The sequence below is a fragment of the Thermobia domestica genome, chromosome 1, assembly GCF_964235325.1.
Source record: "Thermobia domestica chromosome 1, izTheDome1.hap1.1, whole genome shotgun sequence".
In the NCBI taxonomy this organism is placed as follows: Eukaryota; Metazoa; Arthropoda; class Insecta; order Zygentoma; family Lepismatidae; genus Thermobia; species Thermobia domestica.
In genome coordinates this window covers 396,153,486-396,166,529 of record NC_137454.1, presented here as the reverse complement: position 1 = coordinate 396,166,529, position 13,044 = coordinate 396,153,486, and the positions used below count along the sequence as shown (strand labels likewise).

Here is a 13,044-nt window from a genome sequence, read left to right as displayed (position 1 = left end):
AATCCAACCCTGTAGTTCTATGTAGTCAAGAATATGGTAAGGTTTACAAAGGTGTTTGGTATACCGAAAGTACACAGAGCAGTACTTAAAATGTTGTCAGTTTTATAATGAAAGATCACATCTGTGAAAGATTCAGAGGCTTTTTCTGAACATAACTAAAAACAGAAGCAACCGAATCCTGAAGAAAATTCGTTCTTTTAGTTTTTTTCTCAAAATTCTCAGTTTGGATTTTTTTTTTTTTTTTTTTATTTTCCTTTGGGGTAAAGTTCTGTTTAGAAGTTATTATGAATTTTTTTTCTCTTTTTTTTTCCTGGTAGGGCCATTACACAAAATTTTAGTTTCGGTAGTCATCATTATCAACTCACCTGGGAGGTTGACCTGTGTCGATGGTTTGGTGTTTGCGACCTTCCTCACGATAGGTTACAGATAACTGGCTGCAGGCCTGGACGCCGACCTTCGAATTCTGATGGAAGATACTCTGGAAAAATATTCTTTGGGCTAAGTTTGAGTTCCAGTTTCCGGGGACAACTGGTCAGTGAATGAACTAGTGATTGTTGGTAGCATACCTGCATGAGGCCCAGTAGGTGTCGCGACCACCAGTCAGTGATACATGTGCACAGTCCATAGTCCTAAGGAGTACAATACGCACACGTACATTCATTTTTAGATGACATTTTATATTATTTTATATATAATTTTATTTATTTATTTTTAGTAAAGATTTCGAATGCTCGTTAGTGTAAGTGAAACTAGTAAATCTTACAATAGCGTTAGTTTATCGTAATCATGTCTTTCGAAATATTTGTTGAAAAATTAGAAGACAGGTTAAATGGTATTCGTAATGGTCATAAAAAAAAAAAAAAAAAAAAAAAAAAAAAAGTGTTGTTTTGCGGTGACTACAACATTGACTTTTTAAAATATTCCACACAGAAACAGCATCTGCTTACATTAGTTGGCTCAATTGCCGATAATATCCCAATGAAATTACATATACAAGGTACAAAATATTTTGTAGAAGTCATAACTTACTTATTTAACGAATGCAAAGAAGACAGAAGAAAATAGCAACAGTTATACCCGTCCGGGGATAGAAAGCTTATTAAAAATTACAAGCCTGCTTGATAAAGGGGCAAAGGCAGCAGAAGTAAAACAAAACATGAGAAGTTTTCAAGAAAATATGAAACAGTGGTTCGAAGAAAACGGGTTGATATTAAATGAGTCCAAAACTAACTATGTATTCTTCCACACAAAACAAAACAAAACCTTTAAAAAAAAAAAAAAAAAAAAAAAAAAGAGAGAGAGAGAGAGAAAGAAATATTAATACAAACATCAGATACTTTAAAAATTTTGTCAGAAATAAAATTCTTGGGTTTTTGAAAATAAACAAAAACTTAAATTGGTTGAACCATATGCTAACAACGCAGAAAATAAATAGTAAATTATATACTCGTAGAATTTTAAAAGAAAGTTTAATTTAAAAATCCTTAATATAAATCTATCACAGCCGAATTCACTCATTTTTTTAAAGATAATTGGTAGTCTTCTCTGGTAATAATAATAACAGCATAATCATTTTCAGAAAACAAAAGGAAGCCTTCCGTATAATTGCTGGCTTAAAGCTAAGAAACTCATGTAAACAATTGTTCAAAAAATACGGAATCCTCACTGTTCCATCATTATACAGGGTGTTCATTTATTACGTAGCCAAAATCCACTGGTGAATTCCTCACACCTAAACAATAATAATAATAATAATAATAATAATAATAATAATAATAATAATTATTATTATTATTATTATTATTATTATTATTATTATTATTATTATTATTATTATTATTATTATAAAAGTCCATTTGAACATAGGGCGAAAATGCGTTGTTTCAAAGTTACGAGATGCCGAAATCGATTAAATTGTAACTTTAAGGCTGCCTAATTCGAAAAGTATGAGAAATATCAACGGCGGTTAAAGAAATATTAGAGGAAATAGTACGCTGTCTATATAAATAACGTCTTTAGACGTATCGGTGCAACTGATTTTATAGAAGGAGTTGCGGTATAGGTTCCGCTCTTTTACCTCTCTTTCTAAAATCATGTGCGGTGCTGATACATCCCACCTCTGAAACATACGTATTAACAACCTTCCACCGTCGTGCCTAGTTTGCATGGGGATGGAATGATAATTGACGGTCGAAGATCGCTGCTACTCACCATCTAGAATGAGTAGGTCGAGGATGACAGAAGTAAACAACATTAAATTAACTTTGAATTAATCTTTGTATTTTCATAATCTCGTGTAATACTGTTGTTGATCGTCGACTGTGTATAAACGCCAGATCACATATCTTTAAGCATCTAAGAAGTTAACCATGAATAACTCGAACATAGCTGAGATACACGTACCTTTGAGTAAATGATGCCTGGAACTGATGTCGATGTTCTGGATGATAAGTATCTCGCTGCCAATAGTCTGTAGTGGCTGACTATTGTGAAACCATAATCCACTTTAATGGTTTACTGGAACTATTAGATCTCCTGATCTAATCGTTGACTAGAATCACAGCTAAATGACAACTGTGATATACGTATCAGTGGTTCTCGATGTTGCTGCTCAACGTACGATGCTCGTTGTCTGATCACCGTATTCTGATGCGATCACCGTATTCTGATCCCAATCTTTTAGAACCATGAGTTTTTATACTTGGATTCCAGACATCCTGGAATTCATCGTCGTTGACTTTCTGTATATCTCAGCTATTGGTAAAACATTGGTTTCACCCGAATTACATCGTGATTAAATTCTCAGACCAACTAATTTCTGCAAACTCAACGATTATGCCACAGTCAAATGTGTGTCAATGTTATCGTATTACAACTTGATGACAATTCATTCCTGAATCAAAACATTACAAATTACAAATTACAATAGCATACGAACTGACGACTTAGCGTCTAGCCGTAGCAAAACATAACATTCATCACATATACAAAACATTGATGTAAACACATAAACACACACACTTGTTTACATTCCATGACAACATTGAGTTTCTTTATTCTGACATAACATTCAATAATTAAATATGCTTCCTTTCCCAAAATAATATATTCCTAAATAATATCAATCGTATGTATCAACAGTATTGAGAAAGAGAGTGTACTAGTTGCTCTAATATTTCTTTAACCGCCGTTGATATCTCTAATAACTTCCGAGCTAGGCAGCTTCAAAGTTACAGTTTTCTCGATTTCGGCATCTCGTAACTTTTGAAACAACGCACTTTTCGCCCTATGTTCATATGGACTTCTTTTATTGTCTAGGTGTGAGGAATTCACCAGTATATTTTGACTACATAGTAAACGCCCTGTATATCCTAGAAATAACCTCATACACCAAAAGGGAAATAAACACTTCCAGTGCTATACAGTATAGTATAACACAAGAAATAATAATCTAGTGAAACCTACTTTTAACCGGCGCACTATAGTACACGAAGGTCCACGAAACATGGAAATCCATTTTTGTAGTCACCTTTGTGTATGCTTCCGGAATGAAACCAATATTGAGTATTTTTGAGAAAAAGGTTAGAGAGTTCCTGTTAAATAAAGTGTATCACAGTGTTAAGGAATTTCTGGACGATAAAATTATATATATTTTTTTCCTTTTCGTGTATTAAATATATTTTCTTTTCTACACTTAATTTTATGTTTAATTAATGTATGCAATTTATTTAAACAACTATAGTATAAGGAAATATTTGCATGAACTAGGGATGTACCGATACCACTTTTTTACCGATATCTGATACCGATACTGAAGAGGCCGATACCGATACCTTTGGACACATTTCTTATATAGTATAAGGGATTTTCAGAATTATGAAATCATCAACATTGTAATAGCGTATATTAGATACATGGCCAAAAGACAAAAAGCAGAATTTCATATTAGATTCCACACAATATTTCCTCTAAATGTAATCCAGCTCACATAAAATGAAGTAAAAAGCAGCAAATACTTATATAGTGTAAACTTAATTCTAAGAGTCAGTTTAATATTTAGATTAATAATGAACTTTGATAGTTACATTGTATTTACTAGTCTCTATTACATACATATAATGCAAACGGATACTACCGTTATAAATTTTTATTGTTTACAAAATTATGGGTGTTGCTGTGTATACCATAAAAGAAATAAGAGGGTTATTTAAGCGAAGTCGAAAACGCTACAACTATTTTTATTGATTTTAGAACTAATTGTTTTTAACCAGTGAAAATTTTCTACAATATATTTTCAACACTTATATGCATTGTTATGAACTAATTGTTAACCTCCAGTTTGCTTTTCGTAATTCATAGTTTTTACAAAAGGATTGTTCATCATATCAAGGAAATATGTAACACATCCGTCTCGTGTAAAAACTATATCATTAAAAAAAATGACATACGAAAAACCTGATGAAAACGTTCTTCCAATTCTGAAATTAATGTTATTTTTTTTTTTTTTTTTAATGCAAAGTTTACAATATACTTGATTATAATTGTATGATTTTGAAAAAGTAACATAAAATAACAAGAAGTTATTAAAATTTTGTATAAAGTTAGTAAAAATACAAACTAAAATGTCTATTTCAAAAGTTCCATTCATTTGTTGTAGTTTCGAAATATTTGAACACAATTTAGTAATTTGCGACATCACTTGTAACACTAACTCTATTTTCTAATAGGGGGCGCGGTGGCTCAGTGGTAGAGCGTTCACCTCCGGTGGTTGGGGTCCCTGGTTCGATCTCAGCTCGCGCCGTGTGGACTTTGTGGTGGACAAACACCGTGCTCGTGGGTTTTCTCGGGGTTCTCCCGTTTCCTCCCACTTTCTTCATTCCACCATTTCATGTATTTCTCATTATCACCGTCTCCTTTAGCCTCACCGGCATAACCGTGAGACGTTAAACTTAAAGATTTCTATTTTCTAATAGTTGAAATTGAGTAAAGGCAAATCACAATGAAAAACGTAAGTGCTTCGGGTGTTTCAGGTATCATTCTACTTCTTAAATTGTCGTATACCATATATACCTACCAATTCTAAAGAGTTTCACTTTCAACTGATGATGGGGGAGCACTGGAATATTTATTCACAAGTTATACAAGTAAACGAAAAATAATTGCATGTTTTCATCACGATAGAGGATCATCATTTCTTGGGTCTTGGCATCGAGGGACTAAAAATATCAACTGAGTACGAGTAGTGCAAATGAAAAGCGCACACATGCATAAAGAAATCGATTATATAATTGATAATAATTTAGATCAATTTTAAGTCGAAAAGCAACCGATGAAATATAAGTGCCACTGTTAATATTAAACAAATTGAAAATAGTTCGGAAAATGTATCGGTAGATATCGGTGTCCATTTGCCAATACCGATACTCTCAAAAGTGGCCGATATCACCAATACCGATATATCGGTACATCCCTATTGTAAACAAGTAATCCCGTCATAATGTATTCTGAGTTGAAACTCCAAACGCCAAAGTAAATAAATGAAATGAAAATGAATAAATGAATATGCGTTTTATGTATTGTTTCGAGTTTATCTCTTGTTTGTTCCAAGGTTATGTAAGATTGGATCGCCAAAAGATCCGAAAGCGCATATTCTTCCACCGGAGATTGGATCTGGATCTCCCATTCCCCGGCCAAGTAAGTTTGTGGTGGACAACATCGTTACCGTGGGTTTTCCCGGGGCACTTTCTCATTCCATTAATTTTTCCATCATCTTTCATTTGCATTAATCATCGTCTCCTTTAGCCTAAATGACATAAGCGTGGAACGTTAAACTGAAAGATTTAATCTCCCGTACACAACGACGAAGAAATAAGACTTCATATGCAGTTACATGTAAGCTCAGTTGTTGATCAAGAAAAAATTCTCATGGCTCAATTAGTCTACTTCAGAATTTTTTAGTTATTCAGTATTCTGTGCCGCTCTTATATACCTAGGTAAAGTGATTTAAGTAAATTCCAGTTTCGACGACAATCGAAAATGAAATGAAATGAAATCTTTGAGTTTTACATCCCACGGTTATGCCGGCGAGGCTAAAGGGGACAGTGATGATGAGAAATGAAGAAAGTGGGAGGAAACCCACGCCCACGGTGTTTGTCCACCACAAAGGCCACTTGGCGCAAGCTGGGATCGAACTAGAGACCACATGCACCAGAGGTTCGCCGACAGTCGAATGTTTCGTCATCTTCACTACATGTTTTTTTCGCCATCGTATTATCAGTTTATATGCTACAATTATAATATTATAACAATATGATGTTAATTGATTTTATCATTTTCCTACGATCTTTGAAGTGCAATAAATAATGTTGAATAAATACAAAAGTTTTGTAATAGAAGTTGTGAGTGAAATAAACTCTTAATTTTCTTGCAGGAAGATTGTGCTGTTGCTGGTAGGACTTGATAATGCTGGAAAAACAACTGCAGCAAAAGGACTTGCAGGAGGTAAAATTAATTTGTAATTTCGAATTTTTGTTTTCTGTTGTTAAGCATTCAGAGATTTAAGGAACTTCAAATAGATCCGTCTTTACTATTTGTATTCCAATCTGAAATTTTCTTTTTCTTTTTCTCTCTGGTCTTGTATTAGTGACGTATCACAAAGCTTTCAAGACAATGATAAGAAACAATTTCATTCAGCATTAATTAGTAATTAATTAGTAAAACCTAAAAGAAAGTACAAGTTACCAGATTAATATGGCGTTGGACCGCCTTTCCTCAGCTCTAATTCAACATAGAATGGAGCGGTTAAGATTTTGAATGGTGATAAGTGGAATATTGAAACATTCTCACACTACAATACATCGCTCAGTTCATTTTCTTTTTATAAATTTAAACTACTCGGTGAGCAAAACAATACGTTTATTGTAAAATATATATATATTGTAGAAAGAAGGAGTAATATACAGGGTGATTCTTCATAGAGTTTACAGCATCAATCAGTTATAATTCTTTATTAGAACAACATACAGACTTGGTTTATATGTCATTGTACTGCAAAACACAGTGATAAATCCATTATGGCTCAATGTTTGCACCTGTGGTCATTCTGGACACATCCCAACGGAAGTCGATTTCCTGCCAAACAGTAGCCAGCATTATTTCGGGGGTAACGTCCGTGATGGCTGTTGTGATGCGATGTTTCAGTTCATTAACATTATCAGATAGGGAAGGGGTGTACAGTGGTCTTTGGGATACAAGTTTCTTGTGATGCACATCGTGTAGATTTTCGAGGACTGCGGAAAAAATCTCTCCGTAACTGCTTCCACTACATCGTCAGTCACAGGTGAGCGCCCAGGAGCCTTTGTGTGTCGCACATAACAACCTGTTTCAACAAATGTCTGGTGCCATTTGTGCACTGTTGGTCTGTGGGGTGTTTCCTTGCTGTACTGTGTGCGAAACTTACGCTGTACACTCGTTGCTGACTTCGTTTCTTCAAACCAAAACACACACTTAGCTCTTTCCGCAGCAGTGAAAGTCTCCATTTTCAACGACTGACCTGTGGCGCCGGGTGTGGTCAACTCCGCAACTACTCACTACGTGAGTCAAACTTGAAGTGTTTTGCAGTATAATGACATAAACCAAGTCTGTATGTGGTTCCAATAAAGAATTATAACTGATTGAAGTTGTAAACCCTATAAAGAATCACCCTGTATAAGATCCAGTGCAGTGAGTATGATATGTGCTATATTGGGGAAACGGAAAAACGGTTAAAACAACATAAGAATGATATTAGGCTGGAGAGAGAGAGAGAGAGAAATGCAGTTAATAAGCACATAAGAGACACGGGACATTCAATTAATTAGAGTGAAGTGAAAGTTGAGAGAAGATTGGTGAGAAAATGGAAACACACAAGATTCATTGAAATAGGTGTTAGGATCATGGACAGGAATTGAGGACTTAAAATTGATGAACAGTGAAGTAAATTATTAAGGAGCCTTAAAGATTGAGTATGTTAATTGTACATGTTATTTTTGTAAATTTTTGTATTATATATATATATATATATATATATATATATATATATATATATATATATATATATATATATATATGAAATTTTAGTATTATTTATATTATTTTTTTACGATATTTATTTATTTATTCTTTACTATTTATTTAGTATTCATATTTAAGAGTTGTTTGTAAGGTTTTTGGTAAATTTGGTATGTATGAATATGGTGTCAGCAGGGGGGGGGGGGAGTTTGCGAATTTTGTTTCTGTTTTATATTCTGAATTTGTGACTGAAAGGGATTGGCTGAACTAGCCTGTGCTAACCAATCAGCATCAAGGAATTGTTTCACTGTGTAATCTGTCATTACCTATGTATTTATAGTGTCTGATAAAGGCAAGTGGATAGTTGGTGAAACTGTTACGTGTTTATAATTTTTAGAATAAACGTATTGCTTTGCTCAGTGAGTAGTTTAAATTTAAGTCTACTAAAGGAAAGCTTGTACAATGGGAAATATTATACTCAGTTCAGTCGAGATCTGAAGCGGAAAGAAGACTGTTTGTTAGTAACGGAACTTTTACGATAGTTATTTGCAGACACGGAATAATCTGAATCATATTATTATTATTATTATTATTATTATTATTATTATTATTATTATTATTATTATTATTATTATTATTATTATTATTATTATTATTATTATTATCACCACCATAATAATAATATTAATAATATTAATAATAATAATAATAATAATAATAATAATAATAATAATAATAATATGATGATGATGATGATGATGATGATGATGATGTCTGGTTTCGCAGAGTCAAGTGAGTTAGTACATGTGTTCTTCCTGTGATCAATGTGTGTCATATTTTTCCCCCGTGTTCAGATTATTCGATGCATTCAATTAGTTATCCTAAAAGGATCCCCTCAATAGGATAACATTCTACCACACTTTCACACCCAAATGAGGAAGACAGTCATGAGTCGAAACAACAGCAGAGAGATAACCAAAACAAACTTTTAAAAATTATTAATGTTTTCTGTGGCTGTTTTGTTAGGAGGTTTATGCTAAATACTTTTAATGATAACTGTCAAAATTTCCTTTGTGTTTCAGAACCAACGGATTCAGTAGTTCCTACGGTTGGCTTTTCGTCCATAAACCTTGTCCACAAAGGTTATTCAGTCATAATCTACGACTTAGGAGGAGGCCCTCAAATCAGAGGAATATGGCACAGATATTTTACAGATGTAAGTAGTATCTGAAAATGATTCAAAGATAACCGCTCATAAATAAATCATCTTGTAATGAGTTGTATGTGTCTATTTGAAATAAGTATAATGCATTGATCGAGCTTACTTATATAACCTCAACTAGGGAATATTTTCATGATGGAATAATACAGAAAGATTCTAACGCTAGACTGATTGGGAGTCCAACCCCTCGATCTTCCGTTGGTAAGGTCGATCTGTCAGTTTGCTGCTAGTAACACAGTAGTTTCCTTAGTTTCTGACGTTGCATTCCACAAGCCGTATTGACGGGGAATTATCTGCCCGTCAATAGTTATATATATATATAAACCACAGTTATATATATATATAAACCAATAGTTGAGTGTAAACTTAATGCTCTATATGCAGTTATTACTACTTATTGTTGCACATTCATCCTATGAGGCTAATTTATACTGCAAGCATTGACAAAAAAAAAAAAAAAAAAAAAAAAAAAAGCATTGGGGAGAGAAAGTTAAAATAAGTCGGCTATGATCCCCAAACCCTAGACATACTTCAAGTGTGTGGGAGCCTTGATAAGTTTCTTTGTGTGTTACATGTTGTCTCCATTTTAATATTCGTGTGATAAAACTGACGGAAAGTGAAAAAAAAAAAAAAAAGGACGACTACGAGACTTGGTATCAGGGTGTCCCGATTCCTGAAGAAGGAAGGCAGATCATTAAGGCTTGGATTTCTATGATCTAAAAGTTTGAAAATATATTTGCATTTATACCCTAAAAGATAGCCTAAAATACATCGAAAAATAATCTTAGGGGCTGTAGGGATGGGGTAAATGATACTCTACTCACTCAGAGAATCTTCCCCTCCCCCAAACAAAAACTGAAACAACACTGCTGTTCTCTCTCTCTCTCTCTCTCTCTCTCTCTATATATATATATATATATATATATATATATATATATATATATATATACTAGAGCACTTGACTTTAGATCTGAAAAATGTTCATATAGTCAGTGTAAAAGTTTAAAAAAAAAAAAAAGACTGGTCTTTTCCTTCACTTGGACTGTTATGATATTGCACCCTTAGTACCAGTAATGATTTCAGAGAGTGACCCGGGAGGAAATTCTCCTGGGGTCATATCTCCCATCATGCTCAATGAGAATTCCCAGTATTTTCACTGAACTGCTTTAATCTTCCGTGTTTTCATAGTCTCCGCCGGATATGGATGGAGATATTTTACGCCAATGTGCAACAAAGAAACTTATCTTCAAGTCAACTGTTTCACTTCCTCATACACTACGTTATTCCTTCAAATCTTGTTACACAAACTCAACATGGTGGCCAAAATTGGCAAATGAGATTTCTAAGCAATGAGTGAAATTCTCCAAAAATATGCTTTTATATCACTTCGGGCCCAAAATATAACCTGACGCTAAAATATGCTTCAAATATGCGCTTATATGACCAATGAAAACCGTATTTTCGTGTTCACAAGGGTCAGAAATGTGTTATGTGTAAAAAGATAACGGGGTAAAAATATGACATATCATGAAAATCCGAGCCTTACAAATCATTAAACCACACCCGCAGCAAGTGTATAGGTGATAAAGAACGATGTAATATAAAGGTACGCCTCACATGTAGGATAAACTAGGTAATGTAGTCAGCAGGACACAGCGTTTTGCAGAAACTAGCTACAACCCTGGAACAAGAAATAAATCCCAGGTTGGCAGGTAGACGACTTGAGTATCGGAGTTTGAGTCTCCGATCCAATGGTCACATTTTTATAGTTCCATCTTTGTTCTGCACTTGCTGTCACTTACTTCTTAGTGCAAATTTATAATTTAAGTAATTTGAAAATCTTTCAGTTGCTTTTATATACAACAAAATATACTACTGAATATTGATATTTCTCTATATTTTTCTCCTTTTGATTTATTTCTTTATAATATTTATATCCAAATAATAAAGTACTGAATAAAATTACTTTAATTTTAATGTGTTAATTACTCAACTTAGAGCTTTTTAATTATTAAGTCCTCCTGTTTTTATTTGATGCCAGAATTAATCACAAAAAGCATCTCTTAAAACTTTACGTATTTTAAAGCCGAAGGCTAGTAAATATATATATATATATATATATATATATATATATATACAGAGAGAGAGATACAAGGGTTGGACAAAAAAATCTAAAACGTTTGCAAAAGTGTGAAAAACATATCTAGAATGGTGTGGGGTCTCCTTTTGCGCCCAAAACAGCTTGGATCCGACGTGGAATGGACGTATACAGCTCCTGAATCGTGATGTGTGGAATTTTGTACCATTGTTCCTCCAAAACATGCTCCAGTTCCTTAAGGGGTGCTGGTGGAGGACCCCATAGCAGAGCATGCCGCGATGTGCGATGTGATCGCAGAAAATTTCCCGCACCTGTGCAGAAAAATTGCCAGAGGAGAATGGACGGACTACTCGCATAAATATAGTTTGAACTGTTTTTTACGTAGCGTAAAGCGTAATTTTAAGAATCACATGTGTTTCTTCTGCGGAAAATTTCTGCAGAATTCCTGCAGAAAACTTTTGACTTACAAAAGCTCATCGCAGAAAGACAAAGAAAGTTCTGTCGTCAGGGTAGAGGGTAATGAGACCGAACACGCCTTTCTAACTCAGACCACAATGGCTCAATGATGTTTAGATCTGGTGATTGTGGGACCCAGGGGAGGTGTGATAGCTCCTGGTTATGTTCTTCAAACGATGATTTCATCGTTTTTGCATCGTGACAGGGTGCCAAATCATCTTGGTAGATGCCATCACCATCAGGGGACAATATTTGGGCCATGGGTAGAACCTGGTCGCCCAAAATGGCCTCATACGCCTTAGCATTCATCATTCCATGCAGGGCTATGATGGGACCTGCGGAAAACCACGATATCACTGCCCATACTGTAACAGAACCACTCTCATGCTTTACAGTTGGGAGAAGACAGTCTGTATCATAGGCCTGTGACGGTGTTCTCCATACGTAAACACGACCCGTTGTTGGAAACAAGGTGAAGGTCGATTCATCGGACCACATTACGTGTTTCCACTGCTCGTAAATCCACGCCTTTTGGTCTTTGCATCACTGGATACGCCTCTTCGCATTTACTGCTGTGACCAGGGTTTTAGCGATAGCAGTCCTGCCATGATTTTTCATTTTATGAAGTTCCCGTCGCACTGTTTTCGATGAAACCGGGTTCTGTAGGCCGAAATTGAGTTCAGACGTAATTTTCATTGCAGTGGTCTTTTTAGCTGCTACAATCCGTTTTAATGCCCTCCGGTCCCTATCTGACAGGATTGTCTTTCGACCACTGTTGTGCTTTGCAGACGTCGTATGACCATGAATTATGTATCCCTCTTGACATTGCACACAGTGCCTTTCGATACCCCCACAATGTTCGCCACTGTTGCCACTGAAGCTCCAACCAGACGGGCACCAACGATCATGCCTCTTTGGAAGTCTGTCATGTCGCCCATTGTACCGCACCACTTTCACACCACGTCACTCACGTAGGTGAACAGATTACTGCTGACGGAAGAGAAAGTCCACATGACACATTGAAAACAAAAAACGGTCGGCAACCGCAACACGCGTTGTACAGTGGAAGGCCAAACTTACGTGTCTGTATGAAGTGTTTTTAGATTTTTTTGTCTACCCCTGTATATATATATATTATACGTCAAATGGGATAAAACGAAGGCCTATGTTGAAGCGGGCAGACTGTGCCGATGCCGATGTAAATTATCAGACCTCTGTG

The 13,044-nt window shown here is 34.9% G+C and overlaps 1 protein-coding gene across 1 annotated transcript in view; it reads left to right on the top strand.

The window, feature by feature from the left end:
* Positions 1 to 13,044, top strand: part of LOC145665405 (ADP-ribosylation factor-like protein 13B) — a 54,111-nt gene that overhangs the window by 20,273 nt on the left and 20,794 nt on the right. The window contains exons 2-3 of the mRNA XM_081732714.1: positions 6,431 to 6,501; positions 9,132 to 9,265. Of these exons, the coding sequence (XP_081588840.1) occupies positions 6,431 to 6,501; positions 9,132 to 9,265 (205 nt within the window). The remainder of the gene's footprint in view (positions 1 to 6,430; positions 6,502 to 9,131; positions 9,266 to 13,044) is intronic.